This window comes from Elephas maximus, chromosome 7, assembly GCF_024166365.1.
Source record: "Elephas maximus indicus isolate mEleMax1 chromosome 7, mEleMax1 primary haplotype, whole genome shotgun sequence".
Lineage (NCBI taxonomy): Eukaryota > Metazoa > Chordata > Mammalia > Proboscidea > Elephantidae > Elephas > Elephas maximus.
The window spans coordinates 115,362,450-115,382,773 of NC_064825.1; the positions used below are offsets into that span (position 1 = coordinate 115,362,450).

A 20,324-nucleotide genomic window follows, 5' to 3' on the forward strand; every position below is an offset into this window, starting at 1 on the left:
TTAGCTCATATTTTGAATTAATTTAAATTTATTTTCTATCATAAGATTGTGTTGCTATATCTTTGGAACAAAAATAGTGAATCATAGCATTTTGATTGGATCTTTTCATTGATTACTATTTGAAGCAAGGATCTCAGGGCTGCCGTCTTCTCCTACCAAGACACTTATGCCTCTTTACTTCCCTCTCACCTTTGTGTAATGGAATTTTTAGACCATTAGAAGGAATGATCAATGTGAAGTTTCAAGAAGTACATGCCCTGTTCGGTAAATATGTGAGCCATTTATTCCTTCCTTCAGCTTCCCTATGCCCTTCACCCTGTCTCATGGTGGCCACACTATTCAGACTCTAATCCCCTTCAAGGCTACTGTCATAGGCCTTGATTTTGGACACACCTGAATTTTAATTGCAGCTGCCAATGAAATGACCTAATATTATGCTAAGACTTAATCTTCTCATTCAAAATAAAAAATTAATAATGGCGATCTATCAACTAAAGAGTCTATGTATCACAATAAGGCTTTGGATTCAGATTCTTAGATTCCAATACTGTCTCTATTACATCCTAGCTCTCAAATTCCAAGTGCCTTAGTTCCTTATCTGTAAGCGCAAAATGATAATAATAGTATGTAGATCAAACATTTGTTGTTTTTGTTGAGACAATTAAATAAGATATATGTAAAGTGTTTAGAATAACACCTTGAAGGTAACAATCACTATATAAATGCTAGCCATTATTAATAATACCTTGGCATACAGCCCTAGCTATAAAATATGATTCAATGAGAGCAGTGTGGCTATTGAGACAAATTTTTGATATTTTCCTAACTGTGTCAGTCTCTCTAACTTACCTAGACAGGTAGGTAAGTAGGTAGGTAGGTAGGTGAGTAGATAAATGGATTGTTGGATGGTAGGTGGACAAGGAGATCTTTTTTTTGTTTGTTTGATCAATACAGCAACCCTGTGAGATATTTGTTACCATTCTTATATATAAATAAGATAATTTATATTAATTTGTCCAAGATCCCACAGTACTCTTGTAGTCAAGACAGAATTCCAACCATATTTTTTCTAAGTCTAAAGCAAAGATCTTATCTTTTCTAAATAGCCTAATTATGTTGAAAACAGGCAAACTAAGAGTAAGTTAGCTGCTGTCCTGCTGTAGTGCTGTTTCTCACTCACACTCTCAGATAGAACAACATGACCACACATTGAACAAGTAATTAACACTTCCGATTCTCTGTAGATTCTCTGTGCCTGTGCCATAGGGTGGTTTTAAGTACTGAAAGAGATAAAGTTGATAGCACCATCACTGACAGAGTTTTTATACATGTAATGAGCTAGTGACCCAAAAACATTTTTAATTCCCTACTAGGGTTCTCTGTGGCAACACTAACATAGCTCATTGGATGCTTTGCTCGTTTGTTTTTATATATTTTCAAGTCCATCCTTCAAGGTTAGCTTCAAATTTCTTACACTTCCAGGTTAAGTTCAAGTTTTTTCTACTGTTAGAAATATTCTGAAACCCCAGAAACAGTGATTGACAAAGTTCTCAAATATATATATATACCCTGAATTATAAAAGCATAAAAAGTACTAGCAACTAACTATATTTCAGTGAGAAGGCCATATAGAATGATTTTATTTAACTTGAAGTTAACATGTAACTTTTTTTTTTTTTTGGTCTATTTTACTCATTTAGTCAACTAATATTCATTCTGTCCTTGCTGGAAGCCAGGCATTGTGATAAATGGAAAAATACATATTTAAGTAATTTAATCAGCTTGGCCAATATCTTGATGGGATTTATTGAATTACCCTAAGTCCTTTGAAAAATATATTCACAGCTTGTAATTAGTGACATTTATTTTTATTTTACTAATATTACTTTTACTATATATTACTAAAAAATAAGAACAAAAAATTAGCTGGTGTATTTTTTATTATACCGTTCCATCCATTTTGTAGTGAGATATTTGATGCAGTGACTAAAATATATTGAGAGAAAAAGCAAATGGTGCCATAATTCTCCTCATTCCAAGGCATGTTCAACAAGTCACTTTTTGTTTAATAAATATTGATATTTCTTCTTTGCTTTATACCATCCTCAGTCCATTCATTAATCCATCTAATCTTGTATTGCAACTATAGTATTACATTTCAGGTACAAAAAGGTAAGCAAACTCCAACATGCCCTCTGCACCCATGAAGCCAACCGTCCAATGGAAGAAATCATCATTAAATCAAACAGATTAAATAAAACTTGCAATCATGAAATTTAATATCTACTAAATTCTGAAATATATCTGTCAAATTTTATATCTGAAGAAAACTTTGAACTTTGGTTTCTTTATTTGGTTATTTGTTGAAACAATAAAAAACTTATGATAATATCTGATTTTATTTCTTTTTCATTATTATGGTATTTTTGGATATTAGGATTCTCAAAACAAGGAAGAAAAAAAACACATATAATATGGATATGATAGAAGGAAACTACACCTTGGTGACTGAGTTTATTCTATTAGGGTTTCCAACTCACCCTGAGCTTCAGATTGCCCTATTCCTGCTGTTTCTGATGTCGTATGGTGTGATTCTAATGGAGAACATTGGCTTGATCATGTTAATCAGAATAGCTTCCCGTCTTCAAACCCCCACGTATTTTTTTATCAGTAACCTATCCTTTGTAGACCTTTGTTATTCCTCAGCCATTGTTCCAAAAATGCTGGCCAACTTCCTCTCAGAGAACAAATCCATTTCCTATTACGGCTGTGCCCTGCAGTTCTACTTTTTCTGTACTTTTGCAGATACAGAATCCTTTATCTGGGCTGCCATGGCCTATGATCGCTATGTCGCCATCTGTAACCCTTTGCTGTATACAGTTGTTATGTCCCGGGGCATCCGTGTATGGCTGATTGTCTTGTCCTATATTGGTGGCAACATGAGCTCCCTTGTTCATACATCCTTTGCCTTTATTCTGAAATACTGTGACAAAGATGTGATTAATCACTTCTTCTGTGACCTCCCTCCACTGCTTAAGCTCTCCTGCACAGACACCCCAGTTAATGAGTGGCTCCTCTCCACCTATGGCAGCTCCGTGGAAATCATCTGCTTCGTCATCATCGTTATCTCCTACTATTTCATTCTTCTCTCAGTCTTGAAGATCCGCTCTTCCAGTAGGAGGAAGAAAGCCTTCTCCACGTGTGCCTCTCACCTGACTTCTGTGGCCATTTATCAGGGGAGTCTACTGTTTATTTACTCAAGGCCCAGCTCCCTGTATTCTCCCAACACTGATAAAATCATCTTGGTGTTCTACACCACTGTCCTCCCAGTGCTAAATCCACTGATGTACAGTTTGAGAAACAAAGATGTAAAAGATGCAGCTAAGAAAGCTCTAAGATCAAAGGCAGATTCCTCCTCATGGGACATTAAGCTCTGGGACTCATCCAATTCCCCCATTACAAACTCTGATTGGGAAACTGCAATCATTTTACCAGTACACACACAACTCCTCACACAAGGGATTTTACCAAGCAGCCAAATGTGTTTTCTTTTATATGCAGTCAAAAGCATTTCATAACCCCAGTATATAAGACTACATTTAAAAGTGTCACAATTGCCACCAGATAAGTCAGACTAGTGTTTAAACATTTCTAGCTTGGGGTTTATGCTCAAACAGGTTGCATCAGGCTGTCTTAGCACATACAGTAAATACACTGTGTGTATACGTGTGTGGGGGGTGTCTCTATACAATATCCCATATACAAGGGTAGATTACTGGATAACAAAAGGAGCCAGATTGCTTTGGTTTACATGTCAACTGTGTGCCAAATTAATAAATAGCACCTTGAGCAAGCTACTTAATTTTCGTATGCCTGGGTTTCTTGTATGTGAATGGAGAGAATACAGGGACTACATTGTTGACTGTTGAATTACAAAGTGAATTCAGTGCTGTCAATAGTGCTTGAACCATTTTAGGCACTGAATAGATGTTAGCTATTGTGTGTATATTTTTATATAATATGCTTAATTTAATTAATAAAGGCATATCATACAATGAGATAGTGAGAGGCAGGACTGCTAGGAAAGCAGTAATGGAAATATCAAATCCTAGTTTGCTGAATAACAGTTCAGTTCCTTGCAGAGAACCTTCTGTGTCCAATCCACTCCAAAGTGCTTTGGGAATTTTTCTAAGTGGGAGTGGAAGAATATAGGTGGATTACTACATTTGTTTTTCCTTTTTTCCGTTACTCTTTTTCTACACCGAAGTATTACTGAAGGTGTAAACAATCCTCCTACAGCATCTCAGAAACCAAAGAAGCGCTAACACCTCACAGGGTCCTACCTGCATCCTCATGAGGAAGTCAACCCACAGAGCAGAGCAGAACACCCAGGAAAAGGGAGTTTGACAATGGAAATTGAACCACGTGCTCATTGGGAAATGTATTTCAGTAACTGATGTTTTTCTGTATATGAATATTGTTGCATAATAATACATTTTATAATCAGTGTTCTAGTAACATCAGCATTTAAAGGTATTTTTAAATCCATATACTCTTTGCTGTAAAAGCCCTCAAGGTGCAGCCAAAGTCAATTATCAATATTTCCCCAAATTATTAACATATACAAGCATCTTTTCAAGTTATTATTCCTGGCATAGCAGACCATAAAAAAAAAGAATTTTTTTTTTTTTTTTAGACCATACAAACATCCAATTCAAAGGGCCAAAACCAGTTCATTTTGACTCACTAATGCCTAGGATATTGATTTTTCTGATGATTTCCAATTTTCCTAGATTCATACTTCATACCTTCCACATTCCAATTATTAATGGATATTTGCAGCTGTTTCTTGTTATTTTGAATCATGCGACATCAGCAAATGAAGGTTCTAAAAGCTTGACTCCATCCACGTCATTAAGGTGCACTCTACTGTAAGGACGCAGCTCTTCCCCACTCGTCTTTTGAGTGCCTTCCAACCTAAGGAGCTCATCTTCTGACACTGTATTAGACAATATTTAACTGCTGTTTATAATATTTTTACTGGCAAACCCTTTTTCAGAAGAGGCCTGTCAGGTTTTTCTTCCTAGTTTGTCTTAGTCTGGAAGCTCAGCTGAAAACTTCTTGCCATGGATGACCCTGCTGGTATTCGAATACTGGTAGCATAGCTTCCAGCATCACAGCAACATGCAAGACACCACAGTATGACAAACTGACAGACGTGTGCAGGTTTTAGTAACATGGCTTATAGTAATTTGCTTACACCTATTCCATCTCTTTCATGACTGCTCTCGAAACAGAAACTCCTATACCATTTCAGATTTAAAAAGAAAAGATGGATGAGATAAAAAGAGGGGGAAAATGTTGGATGTCATTTCACAATTGCATGAAGTCCACAACATTTTGCATATTAGTATCCCTCTCCTTTTCCACTTTTAGCCCTTTCTAAAGGGCTTGAAATTAACCCTTTGAATTGACATTTTCAAGAAAATGACCATCTGTCAACCCCCCAATTCCAGATTCTCAAGTCAATAACTTACCTAAAGAGATTATTTAGTTCATTTCCCCCTAAAAACTTCTGTTGACAGTTGTTTTGGTAATTATGTCATTGTGCAGTTTTAGTTATGATCATACCCATGTGTTAGAAGCAATTTTAATTCCTCTTGTGTGTTTATATTTCTACATCGTAAAGCCATTTACTTCTTCTGTTGTCTGACATGATGTTCTAAATTCATACATTTACTTTTTTGTTTATGCAAGTAAATAAGTGTATATCTCTTCACAATTAATATTTTGTATGTTACAAGAATTTCATACATGTTTCATAATGATCATGATAGTGTTGATAAAGATGAATATTATGATAGTGATGGTGGTGGTGGTATTTTTCTTTTTGAAATTTAGCAAAGCAGGAATCACAATGTCATGGAACAGTGATGTCACAAAAGTTCAGGTAACTGATTTTTATTCTTCCCTTTACCAAAATCTTGAGCAAGTCAATTCACTACTTCTCCCATCACATTCACAGTTAGTACAAGGTAATAATGATAATATTTTGTAGTAACTCACAGGATTGTTATAGGTCTCAAATATCTACTTTAGATGGAAAAGCATTTAGAAAAATTTAAAACATCACAAAATTGAGATGTTGGCTTTATTTACATAGAGCTCATGATGAAATCACTGGCTTTCTTATATTTCATATTCCACTTCTCAGAGATAATCATTCCAATTTATTTATTTCTTTATTCATTTTTGAGGAGTGGAACATTCCACAATATTAATTATCTAAAGAAGAAAACCTATTGACTTAAAAAACATTGGAATCATTTTTCTTTGAAAAAATGTAATAAATTATTTTTTTTTCTCAAATGTGTTGCTCATACATTAGCCCACTGAACAGGCACTCTAAAAGACAGTTAAACCTGCCTTAATATTCCAAAAAGATAATAAAAAAATTTATATTATTTACTGAGGACCAATCAACAAGGACAGGAATATGAATTCTTTTACACTTTTACAGAATTTGTTCAGGGCTTTTCATGTTTTTTCTTCTTTTTCTCTGCTCCCTATCTTCCCCAGTGTGTTAATCCCCAGTGAGGTAATCTCTAGAACTTACTCTCTCGATGCAATTATTTATGCTATCTATTATCAGCTAACACAACTGAGGTTGACATGAAAAAAAAAAATCTGATGAAATACTTTATAACAATAGGCATCTGATTTTTCTTATTATTTGTTGACCTGTACATGAATGCCAGACAGAGCTCCATCAATTCCTGAAGCAATGACCAATTATGTGTTCTTATTATTTATTTATTTTTTATTGTTTTTTATATTACACCCACTTTCTGGGTGGTGACATTTACTAACCTCTGACCACCAAATATAAAAGGAATCTAATATATGATTTGATGGACCATTTGCTGAAAACCTAGACTGTCTCTTTTATAGTAGTAATGGTTTTAATTCATACAGCCTCAGGAACATTTAATAATAAAGAAAACATATGTGCATACCTATCTAAATCCATTTTGAATGATTGTATACGTGTGTGTGTGTGTGTATATATATATATATATATATTTAAAACCAAACCCATTGCCGTCAAGTCAATTCCGACTCATAGTGACCCTTTATGAGGGAGTAGAACTGCCCCATAGGGTTTCTGAGGAGCATATGGTGGATTCAAACTGCTTACCTTTTGGTTAGCTAGCTCTTAACCACTATGCCACCAGGGTTTCCATATATATATATTTATATATACATATGTATGTGTGTGTGTTTATATATACACTCACATTGTATGTATATGTACATTTGTGTGATTTTCTCTATATATGTGTGTATATATGATTGTCTATAGACATGTATAAATAAGTGTATATATATATATATATACATATACATATATATGTTTATACACACACAAACACACACAGGATTGTTTATTCTATCCCCTGCACTAGGACCATTTATGCTTCATTCTGTTAATAACAGTAACATCTTAGGCATAATGTGTTTCTAAAAAAACTACAAGTGGAAACTAAGCATGATTATCTGTAAGATTGCAGTAGTCATTAGATTGTACTAAAACTCATTTCAGCAAGGAGCTTTATGACTTAAGGGAAGTATGTGTTCTTGGAGAATATATCAAGGATTTTCACATTATGACTTTGAGTCACAAAATAGTATGTGGCCTATTTTCTCTGAACTACAATTTCTAGCACTCTCTACATGTTGTTTGTCTCATTTAAGATGCCATTATATGCCATGGAAGTAACAAAATTCTAGTAATGAGAATTAAAATTATCGTATGTTCAATTTTTTTTTACTCTCTCGCCATAAGTCTGTTTAGTCTCTGTTGTGATTTTCCCCCGCTACTGGAGTAAGCTTACAAAATTTTCAAAAGGCTGAAAATTATGTTTTGGAGTGGATGGCATTTTAATACTTGATAATTAGTAAAAATAATAGTAATAATTACATAATCATGAGAAGTATTTAGATCAGATATGTGGGACATTTTATTTCATTACTTGTATTCCAAGGATTTTTTTTAGAAAGTTCAAAACCAAAAAAAAAAAACTATGTAATGAAAATTTTCTTTCTTCACTCTATGAAAGCATTGATAGTATTAGTGTAGCAATTATAACTTTTTAGCAACAAAAGGGTAAATGCAGTTTTAATACATAATCCCTGTCCCCAGTAATGTTTGTAAGTTGACTCCATTAAGTATGAAAAGCATTAGGAAAAGTGCTATTAAAAAAAAGGACTTGAAAAACAGTACCTTTTCTAATATAATACTTTCCAACCTCCTATTATGTCTAATTAAAACATGATTACTGACTCAATCATTTAGTTAATAATTAATTCGTTTGTTCAACTATTTATTTGATTTTGATTTAGCATTTTTTGTAATTCTGTCTTAGCACTTAGATTTGTATCGTCTCTGCCCAATTATTTTCTAACTCTGTTCTCAATATTTCTTTGTGCGACATCTGTTGCGTTTTTTTAAGATATGTCTTTGTATGAATTATTTGTTTTAAAACCCAAAGAGCATTTTAACATCATATCAGTTTCATATAAACATAATGCTAACTTCTCACCATAAAAAAGATGGCCTATGATCTGACTTTCCATATTTTCTAAGCCTCGTAATGCTCTATCTGGCCATCTCAAGAGTTTGGGTCTTGATAATATGTGCCTCTTCCTCTTATTATTTCATTTCTTCTTGTAGTGTTACTGACTGTATTGCAAGAGGAAGAAGACATTATTTCTCTCCCATATGAACATATATGTCATGTTTCCCAGCAACGTGTGATAAGGGCCATTCTGTTTAACAGTGTTATTTGGCATATAACTGCTGAGTGAACGTTTAATACATATATATTATGGTGTTTTGTACTGCCTCAAAGGAAATACTTGAGTTTGTCTGTGTGTGTGTGTGTGTGTGTTTAGTGGAATAGTGTGATAGAAAGAACAGTGTCCCGCCAGAGGCGGCAGCATCCTAATCCTTGGGAACTGTGAATATGTTACTTAAATGGGACTTTGCAGATGTGATTAAAGTTATGAATCTGAATCTGGGGATGTAGAGATTAGCCTACATTACTCTAGGTGGGGCCGGTTCAATCACATGAGTCCTTAAAACAATAAGAGGAAGAAAGAAAAGTAGGTCAGAGAGATGCAATGACAGAAGAAGGAGCAGGAGAAAAGAGCCATGAGAAGGACTCAATTTGCTATGGTTGGATTTGAAGGCTGATGGGGCCACAAGCCAAGGTACTTGGTGACATCTAGAAGCTGAGAATGACCTTCAGCTGGTAGCCAGCAAGAAAATAGGGGCCTCAGTCCTACAGCATCAAAGAACTGAATTCTCCCAACATTCTAAAATGACCCTTCCCCCAAAGACTCCAGAAACAAAAGCAGCCCTAATAACACCTTAACTTTAGTTCTGTGAGGCCAGTGTTGGACTGCAGCCTACAGAGCTGTAAGATAATGAATTTGTGCAGTTTTAGGCCACTTGGTTTCTGGAACTTGGTTGTAACAGGCAAAGAAAACTAATAAAAGGATTCCCATAAAATGATGTGTGAGAAGTTGCAGACCAGCTCACAATACACCAGTCGAACCCATGACCTCTTCCGCTGTACAGGGCAAAGGTTTGAAATATTCAACTTCTCGGCCTCCCTTCCAGCAAAATATGGGTAGGGAAAAAAAAATATATATGGGTAGACAACTCAGGTCTTGCTACTGAGATGAATGTAAATGTTAGCAAGTGCTATGGCTTTTGTTTTCATTTTATTTCAATTTTGGAAGATTGAAACATTCATATCTAAGAATAGAAAAATAGGAAGGTGTGAGAGCTTTGCCTCTGATATAAGACATTTCAAAGCCCTGGACTAGTTAACCCATCTCCCCAGACATTGCTGTGAGAAATATATAAATAAGTTTTGTTTTATATGTGTGAATGCAATTCTGAAGGAGATAATATCAATAATACTAACATTCTACAATGTTTGGGGGTGGAAAATTTATCTTTAGTATGTTTTCCAAGTGGTGCAGAAGACCTTTTGTGATAAGAAGTGTGTTCTCAGCTTTGAAGTGTGGCGTCTGGGGTCTTAAATGATAACAAGCAGCCATCTAAGATGTATCAAAGAGTCTCAACCCACCTGGATCAAAGGAGAATGAAAAACACCAAGGTCACAAGGTAATTATGAGCCCAGGAGACAGAAGGGACTACATGAACTAGAGACTACATCATCCTTACACAAGAAGAACTAGATGGTGTCTGGGTATGACCGATGACTTCCCTGACAGGGACCACAACAGAGAACCCCTGAGGGAGCAGGAGAACAGTGGGATGCTCACCCCAAAATCTCATAAAAAGACCAGACTTAATGGTTTGACTAAGACTAGAAGAATCCCGGCAATCATGGTCCTCAAACCTTCTGTTGGCCCAGGACAGGAACCATTCCAGAAGGCAACCCTTCAGACATGGATTGGGCTGGACAATGGGTTGGAGAGAGATGCTGATGAGGAGTGAGCTACTTGCATCAGGTGGACACTTGAGACTATGTTGGCATCTCCTGTCTAAAGAGGAGATAGGAGGGTAGAGGGGGTTAGAAACTGGTAAAACGGTCAAGAAAGGTGAGAATGGAAGGAGGGAGTGGGCTGACTCATTAGGGGGAGAGTAAGTGGGAGTATGTAGTAAGGTGTGCATAAGTTTATATGTGAGAGACTGACTTGATTTGTAAACTTTCACTTAAATCACAATAAAAATGATTTAATAAAAAGTGTATTCTCAGAAATGCAGTTTTGGTACTTTAATGAACATAGTACGACTGAAAACTTAGAGTACTCTAAAAAATGATTTTCTGTGATATGCAAATATTGTATATGCTCTCATATGATGTATAAAATTTTGTGGCTATAGACAGCTTGAAATATTTCAGTCTGTTACAAGAATTTAATATACTTAAAGCAGCAATGGGGGCAGTAATAAGAAAAGTCTTAGAATGGTCCATTTCAACATTCTTTACATGCAACATTCAGTGACATTAATTTTTCTTATTATGTTATTCAACCGTCACCATAATCAATTTCCAAATATTTCCATTACCCTTAACAGAAGCTCTTTGTCCCCTAAGGAATAAACCCCCTTCTGCCCACCCCTGTAACCACTGATAAACATTTGTCTCTACACATTACTATTCTAAATATTTTACGTAAAAGGGATCATACAATATTTGTCCTTTTGTAACTGAGTTATTTCACTCAGCATAATGTTTTAAAGGTTCATCTGTGTTGTTGTTACATGTGTCAGGACTTCATTTCTCCTCACGGCTGAGTAATATTCCATTTTATAGACGAATCACATTCTTTTTCTACATCCATCTGCTTGCAGACATTTAGAACACTCTTGCTTTCATTTCTTTTGGGTATATTCTTAGAAGTGGAATTGCTGGATCGTATGGGCATCAGGATTGGAGGAAAACTCATTAACAACCTGCATTATGCAGATGACACAACCTTGCTTGCTGAAAGTGAAGAGGATTGAAACACTTACTAATGAAGATAAAAGGCCATAGCCTTCAGAACGGATTGTGCCTCAATGTAAAAAACAAAACAAAACAAAACAAAACAAAAATCCTCACAACTGGACCAATGAGCAACACCACAATAAATGGAAAAAAGATTGAAGTTGTCAAGGATTTCATTTTACTTGATCCACAATCAACATCCATGGAAGCAGTAGCCAAGAAATGAAAAGACACATTGCATTGGGTAAATCTGCTGCAAAGGACCTCTTCAAAGTGCTGAAGAGCAAAGATGTCACCTTGAACACTAAGGTGCGCCTGACCCAAGTCATGGTGTTTTCAATTGCATCATATGCATGTGAAAGCTGGGCAATGAATAAGGAAGACTGAAGAAGAATTGATGCCTTTGAATTGTGGTGTTAGCGAAGAATATTGAATATAACATGGACTGCCAAAAGAACGAACAAATCTGTCTTAGAAGAAGTACAGCCAGAATGCTCTTTAGAGGCAAGGATGGCGAAACTGCGTCTTACATACTTTGGACATGTTGTCAGGAGGGATCAGTCCCTGGAGAAGGACATTGTGCTTGGCGGAGTACAGGGTCAGCGGAAAAGAGGAAGACCCTCAACGAGGTGAATTGACACAGTGGCTACAACAATGAGCTCAAGGATAACAACGATTGTAAGGATGGCACAGGACTGGGTAGTGCTTTGTTCTGTTGTGCATACGGTCACTATGAGTCGGAACTGACTCGACGGCACCTAACAACAACAACAACATGGTAATTCTATGCATAACTTTTTGAGGTATACCCAACGTTTTTTCTCAGCAGCTGTACCATTTTACAATTCCACCAGCAATGGATAAGTGTTCTGATTCCTCCACGTCCTCACCAAAACCGGTTCATTTTCACTTTTTTAATCATAATCATCTTTGTGGGTCTAACGTAATACCTAACTGTAGTTTTAGTTTGCATTTGGCTACTAACTATTGATGTTGAGCATCTTTTCATATGCTTTTTGGCATTTGTATAGTCTTTGTGAAATATCTATTGAAGCCTTTTTCCTATTTTTTGATTGTGTTGTTTTTGTTAAGTTGTAGGGGTTATTTATATATTCTACATATTAAATCCTTATCAGATATATGGTTCCCAATAATTTTTCCCCAGTCTCTAGCTTGTCTCTTCACTTTGTTAGTACAGTCCTTACACAAAAATCACTTGGGTTTTTATACATCAGCAATAAGAAATCCAAAAAGGAAATTAAGGAAAGAATTTCATTTGCGATGGTATTTAAAAGAATAAAATATCTAGCAATAAATTTAAACAAGGAAGTAAAAGAATTGTAAACAGTAGACTCTAAAATGTTATGGATAGACATTAAAGAAGACCTAAATAAGTGGGAGGATATTCTGTGCTTATGAATAGAGGACCAAACGTTGTTAAGATGCTAACACTACCTATACGATCTGTAGATTCAAGAGAATTTTTAAAAAATGTTTAACAGATATGTTTTTAATTATTGTAGGAAACTTTTGAGTGGCAGTCAAAATGGCTTAGTTCAATTAGAAAATAACCAGGGAATGGAGTTGTTCCCCAGGGCAGAGACCTTCTCCTATTTAAAGAAGACTAGGTTTCCTAATGAGTTGGAATCAACTCAGATGGCAACAGGTTTAGTTTCGGGTTATTTGTGCTGAGAGTAGAATATCTTTTAGATGGTGGTTAACTGCTGTTCCAATAAAAGTGAATTATTTAACTGTTACAGAAAGCTTATTTGTCATTTTATCTCAATCTCTAAAGGTAAGCATGAAATTTTCCTTAATCAAACAGGTAAGCATGCACTATGTTTATCCAAAATCAGTTTATTTTCATGTGTATCTTTTTTTATATGCAACGGCAAAGAGCGTTCAATTTTAGAAAACAAAAAACAGTAATTTTTTTTCAATTTTGAACACTGTTCAGATAGTCATTGTACATTTCTTATTTTCATGATTATGGGATGAGATGAGAATAAAATGAGAATTCAGTAATATAATAAGCCTATATATCAAAACTTACTGGCTTCATCATTATCATCATCATCCTAAGTGCTAACATTTGTTGATTGCTGTATGTTAAGGATGGGTGTAAATATTTTACATGTATTGAATCTATGGATCATATGTCATAAAAACCAAACAATACATGTATAAAGAACAAGATTGTGAATGGACATAATTGATATGCATTTGTTTCCTACTGGTATCCAAAAAAGTATTTGTTTGTTAAGAATTAAGTTCCATGATTAATCTGAAAATACTAGGGATATGTTGGCATAGTTTTCTTTTTATCATTAGAGACTTCTTCTAGAGGAAAAAATACCTCTGAATTGCGTTCATCAATTTCTAACATTCATTTCCTATCTTCTATTTAATTTTAAACTTGCTGTTAACTCAAGCAATATATTAATATATGAGTGCTTGAACTAAGGAGGTTAGAACAGTTAAGCCCTGGGATACTAGCAAAGGATTGTGATGAGATTTTCTTTGATAACAAAATCTCTGCCCCAGAGTGTGGAGATCAGAAAAATAAACATAAAGTGTTTGAATAAAAATAGACATGCCGGCATGTGTATCTAGTTATTTTCTTTCTGAGTTATATAAACAGTAGTTTCTAGAGATTTGCGGAAGTCAGATAGAATGTGAATAATTATATTTCTTGCTTTAATACTGGCTTTACATTGAGAATCATTTTTGATTTTCATAACACCATTTCTCCTTTTCACAGAAAAAAAAAAAAACGGTCTCAGTAGCTGTAGGAGATGTAGAACACTAGATTCATGTTTGCAGCTTCAGGTATTTCTGTTTCTTGTTAACTGTTTCTTCCCAGCTTAGTTTTAGGTTTCTTTTCAAATGTATTGCCTTGCTTAGTCAGTGGGAATAAGGCAGAGAGGGAGTCTAAGACTGAGAGAAGAGTTTAGGAAAAGATCAGACAAAATAATGAGGGTACGGTTTCTGAGGACGATGGTCAGATCCAGTGTGGCTGCACGATGCACGGTGGTGAAAAACATTCAACAAACGGTTTTGATCATCTCCGGTGCCTTAGGCTCTAGATTGAATTATACAAGTGAATACCCCAGTGCCATCAACATGGTTATAGTTTTGTAGAATGGAGAAGTGAAAGTATGGATTGTGTAGTCTAAAGAATTCAAATCATATTAATATTTTGTGTTAGATGCTAGTTTCTGGCCATCCTATTTTTAACATTCCCTACAATCCAATTTTTATTGGGAGAACTGCATCAGATGATGATTGTGAAAATAACTTTAGTGCTTTACTATTTAGTCTAGAATATTGTAGATGCAACAGTAAGTGGTTATTTGATTTTCCTTTACTTAGTCACAGAAAATCCATAGAATGTCCAGGTTTTGCTACTGTCCCAAATGTGTCTCCTCTAGGACGTAATACATGCTTAACACCCTTAGTATGTAGTTGTAGTTGAGTCTCCTCTTTGCAATGAGTTAATCTCTGTTGACAGGTCCCAGGGAAGATGGAACAATTAAGTAGTATAATACAAGCCAAATGGTTGGCAGTTTGAGTTTACCTTGGTGTGCCTTGGAAGATAGGCCTGACGATCTGCTTCCAAAAGGTCACAACCTTAAAAACTGTATGGAGCAACTCTACCCTGACCACGTGGTGTTATCACGAGTTAGAATGGACTCAATGGCAACTAGTCACAAAAAGCAACCATCTGTATTTACTTTCATTTTAATTTACACGTAGAAGTTACCTAGCAATACTGAAAACAGTGAGGTAATATGCTAATTCTGTAAGTGTGAATAAAATGAGTATTATTCTTTAGCATACAGAAACCAAAAAAAAAAAAAATGCACGATTAGATCCTTTAATCTAGTAATGTTGGAAGGCAGGTCAGATATAAAGTAGGTGCCCATCCTTACTACCTGGAAATTATTATAAAGGCTCAATTCGATTCATTTATATAATCTATCAAATAAGTTATTAAAGAAGTTCTGTGGCTGCTAACTGAAATGTCAGCAGTTCATAGCCACTAGCAGCCTGCTTCTGTAAAGATTTCAGCCTTGGAAACCCCATGGGTCAGTTCTACTCTGTCCTATGGAGTCTCCATGAGTTGGAATCAACTCGACTGTGGCAGGTTTGGTTTTTTGGTTATATGGGTAATGGTAAATCATACTTTGTTGAGCAAATACTATGCATTGCATAGAAAAAAATATATTGAATTCAATAAGAAGCTTATAATGTAGAAAAAGGGGTAAGAAAAGTGCATAATAAAAATTGACAGTCACAGTTTAACACTCACGTGTGTGCAGCATACAGTGTGTGCAAGAAAGCTGACTGAAGGGCACAAATGAGGTTGGTAGAAAGACAGCATGTAGTGAGGGTGGGATGATTTAGGAAAAGATGAATGAGTTGTGGTTAATGTCCCTCTTATAGAACAGGTGTGTACGCAGAATAAAGAGGTGGGCATTCTCTTTCAAATTGCTTTTGCACAAATCCTAGGTGAATTTGTGCCTAACTTATGCCTGACTACAAAATGTGCTTACAAATATCACTTCTGACTTCACAGACTTTACACTGAAACATAAACACAGATTTTAAGATCAAATGCCAGCCCCTAACATTTGGTGATTAGCTCATCATCATATTTTATAACAAAACAGCCTTGATGAACAGTATGCTAAAGCAAAACATGACTTTTTGAGATACCACAGGAAAACCAACATTTTCTATTAACTACTATGATAGATGACTCTTAGAGAGTCTTTATTTGGGCAATGAAATTAATTCATAACTGATAATATTGGAAAACAGAGTAGAGAAGAAAGCATTCCAAGAAAAAAAAAATGGAATAATCATTATCATTGAACATAATTTCAAATTTTGAGATTTTGACTGTTTAGATGAAGAGCAAAATTCAAAATCACATATGCCACCAACAGGCACAAAGAAATATAAGGAAACCCTTAGCAGGGGAAAAGAAAAAAAAAAAGGAAACATTTCTTGCTGATTTATTGAGCAATAATTTAAAAATATACTTGACCATTCTTCTAGAGCACCTGTCATTTATAGGGTTCGTTCTTATATGGAATTGGAAAAATTGTAAGGCATGCAATCCCCAGTTTTCAAGTGAGAATGCAAAAGCCAAGTGAAATAACCTGTATTTCTGATTTAATCGTTCCTACAGATGAAACATGAAGTGAAAAAAGCCGAAGGCAATGTCTCTACAATGATGCAATTTGTACTGATGGGATTTTCTGACCTTTCAAATCTCCAAGGATTTCTCTTTGGAGTGTTCTCCATCATTTACATAATTGTTATAATTGGAAATAGCCTCATAATAATATTAACCAGTTTCGATCCTGCATTACAGAAACCCATGTATTTTTTCCTGGCAAATTTTTCCTTATTAGAAATTTCTTATGTAACTGTCACTCTCCCCAGGATGCTAGTGAATCTTTGGACACAGGACAGAAGCATTTCTCTGCTGGAATGTGCCACCCAAATGTGCTTCTTTCTTATTCTGGGGGCCACTGAATGTTTCCTCCTGGCAGTGATGGCTTATGACCGCTATGTGGCCATTTGTAACCCTCTCCACTATCCTCTAGTCATGAACCAAAAGATGTGTGTCCAGCTAGCAGTTGGCTCCTGGATCATTGGTATCCCAGTCCAGATAGGGCAAACAACTCAAGTTTTCTCTCTGCATTTTTGCAATTGTAACCAAATTAACCACTTCTTCTGTGACATCCCTCCCATTATCAAGCTGGCCTGTGGGGACACTTCTATTCATGAGATGTCTGCCTATGCAGGAACTTTATTGATTGTCGCTGTCCCTTTTATGTTGATACTTGCCTCCTACTGCAAAATCATTTGCACCATTTTAAAGTTGCCAGCAGCCTCAGGACAGGCTAAAGCCTTCTCCACATGTTCTTCCCACGTGCTGGTTGTGGTTTTATTCTTTGGATCTACTACCATCACCTATTTAAGACCCAAGTCCTATCATTCTGCAGGAATAGACAAGCTACTCTCTCTTTTCTACACTATAGTGACTCCACTGTTTAATCCCATGATATACAGCCTTAGAAACAAAGACGTTATTGCCTCACTGAGAAAATTCTTTCTTAAAAAGTAGCAGGATGAGGTAGAAACAACCTAAATCCCCATCAATATTGCTCAATCATAAAGAGAAGTAAAGTCTTGATACCACAATATGGATGAAATATGAAAATTTTATTCTTAGGAAAATAAGTCAGTCACACAAAAACAAATGTGTTGTTGTCTCACTTATAGGAAATATGCAAATATATAGAAACCAAATGTTAGTAGTAATTATGGGAGCAGGGAGAAAAGGAGAGTTTTTACCTAGGAAGCATTGAGTTTATGTTAATGGTGGTGGAATAATTTGCAAAAGGGTAATGATAACAGTTATACAAGAAGAAGAACGTATTTATTGTCACTCAATTATGCATGCAGAAATTGTTGAATTGGCAATGTTTTGGTGTTTATTTCAATCCATTTTTAAAGTACTATGATGAGCTTAATTATTAACATTTTAAGTGTGTGTCACACAGTTATGAAACATTTCAGGTCTCTACATTTCCCTGTTAATAGATCAGTCACTTTTAGCTTATGACGTACTGTGAGATACTTAGCCTGAAGTTTACTGTGCTTGAGTGTATACTTGAAAAACCGTTCCATATCTATGCAACAATCTTCTTGTATAAATAAAAGTGTGATCTGTTCCACACTATCTTTATAAAAACTAAGAGCAAAATTCAAGCTATTAATATATTTACATATTCTTGCAAGTTTACAAGCTTAGTTTCCTTAATTAATCAGTTGTCTGAATTTTCATACTTGTATTTTTTAGTATCCTTTTTTGCTTCTATTTCACAGATACTGGACGATAGGAAACAAAGCCATTGTGTTGTTCATGACTGGACAATAAACCAAAAAAACAATCCCGTTGCTGTTGAGTCGATTCCGACCCATAGTGACGCTACAGGACAGAGTAGAACTGCGCCATAGAGTTTCCAAAGAGCACCTGGGGTATTCGAACTGCCGACATTTTGGATAGCAGCTGTAGCACTTAAACACTACGCCACCAGGGTTTCCGAATTTAAAATAGTAAATAAAAAAATGAGTGTTTGTTGAGTCAGTAATTAAATGAGTAATTAAATAAGTTCATGGGTAAATGGATACTGCTATCTCCTACCTCAAACTTCTGTGTAAATCTAGAGATTTTAGTGCATCAGTGAACATTGAGAGCATTAATATTATTAATTATTAAATTATTAAACCTACTATGTACCTATGTGGGATTGTTGTTGTCAGCTGCTGTCCACTCAGCTCTGACTCATGGCGACCCCATACACAAAGGGGAAACACTGCTTGTTCCTTTGCCATCTGCATGATTAGTTGTGTGGGTCAGTCCATTCTGACCCACAGGGCTTTCATTAGCTGATTTTCAGAAGTAGAGAGCCAGGCCTTTCTTGCTAGCTCATCTTAATCTAGAAGCTCCACTGAAACCTGTTCAGCGTCATAGTAACATTCAAACCTACACTGACAGATGAGTGATGGGTGTGCTTGAGGTGCACTGGCCAAGAACTGAACCAAGGTCTCCTGCATCTTCTAACACTGAACCACCAATGCTCCCCATGTAGAGCGATTCAAATCATATCCACAAAAGAAAGCTTACATACACTTAGTTCTTCTCCCTAGTAACTTCCTGCCAGAGCACAGGCTGTAAGAGAAAACTCCTACTCACCTCAAACAGTTTAACCTGCAGACATTTCTACATTCTTTTTAGCAGCTATGGACTAATGCTCTGGTTTATTTCATCTCTTTCATGACTGCACTCCCAACAGCAACTCCTAAACCACTTCATATTTTAAAAGAAAAAAATCTATGAGATAAAAGTGGAGGAAAAAGTCAGGAGTTTTTTCTTGATTCCCCAAATTTCACACCATTGTGACTATATTAGTTTGGCTAATGTTTGCAAACTCTAATCCTTTCCAATGTATTTGAAATTATCAACCCTTTCAAGTAGCTTTATCAAAAAAAAAAAGTGTCCATCTGTCAACAGAGCCATTAATGCCCATCCTGCCAACTCCAGATCCTCAAATCAACAGTTCACATAAAGATATTATTCAGGGCATCTGTCCTTGAGAAATTCTATTAGCAGTTCTCTTGACAATTTTGACATTCTGTTAGTTATGATTGCACATATGTATACAAGGCAATTTAAGTTCCTGTTATATAGTTATAGTTCTACATCGTATAGTTATTTACATCTTCTACCATCTGACATGATGCCCTACAGTTATTCATTTATTCTTTTCTTTATGGAAATAAAAATGCACGTATCAAACACCTTATATGCATATAGAAAACACCTCAGAGGATTTGGTTCCTTGGCATGGAGGTATAGGCTCATGGCTTCATGGGCCATCCCAGTTAACTGGCCTAATAATGTGTTTAGTGTGCCTGTTCTATCTTGTAGTTCATTGTGTAGTGCCTTGGGTCTTAAAACCTTGCAAGCAGCCATCCCAGAAACAACAGTTGGTCTCTATTCACTTGGAACAACAAAGAAAAAAGAAGAGTCAAGAACAGAAGGAGGATATGGAACATGTGGTTACTAGCCTCCATGAACAACTGCCTCCTTTGGCATGAGCCCAGAAGGACCGCATGGTGCCTGGCTATCATTACCGAACATTTTGATCAAAGATTCCATAAAGGAATCCTGATCAAAAAGGGGAAAATGAAGAACAGAATTTCAAATTC

At 35.7% G+C, this 20,324-nt stretch overlaps 2 protein-coding genes across 2 annotated transcripts; both read left to right on the top strand.

Moving 5' to 3' along the window:
* The first annotated feature begins 2,474 nt into the window (after positions 1–2,474).
* Positions 2,475–3,578, top strand: LOC126080475 (olfactory receptor-like protein OLF1). Its single transcript, XM_049891688.1, has one exon. The coding sequence runs from the start codon at positions 2,475–2,477 to the stop codon at positions 3,576–3,578; it is 1,104 nt and encodes a 367-aa protein (XP_049747645.1).
* A 13,144-nt stretch (positions 3,579–16,722) lies between these two features.
* Positions 16,723–17,673, top strand: LOC126080786 (olfactory receptor 10AG1-like). The gene has a single exon (XM_049891955.1). The coding sequence runs from the start codon at positions 16,729–16,731 to the stop codon at positions 17,671–17,673; it is 945 nt and encodes a 314-aa protein (XP_049747912.1). The 5' UTR covers positions 16,723–16,728.
* Positions 17,674–20,324: the final 2,651 nt, after the last annotated feature.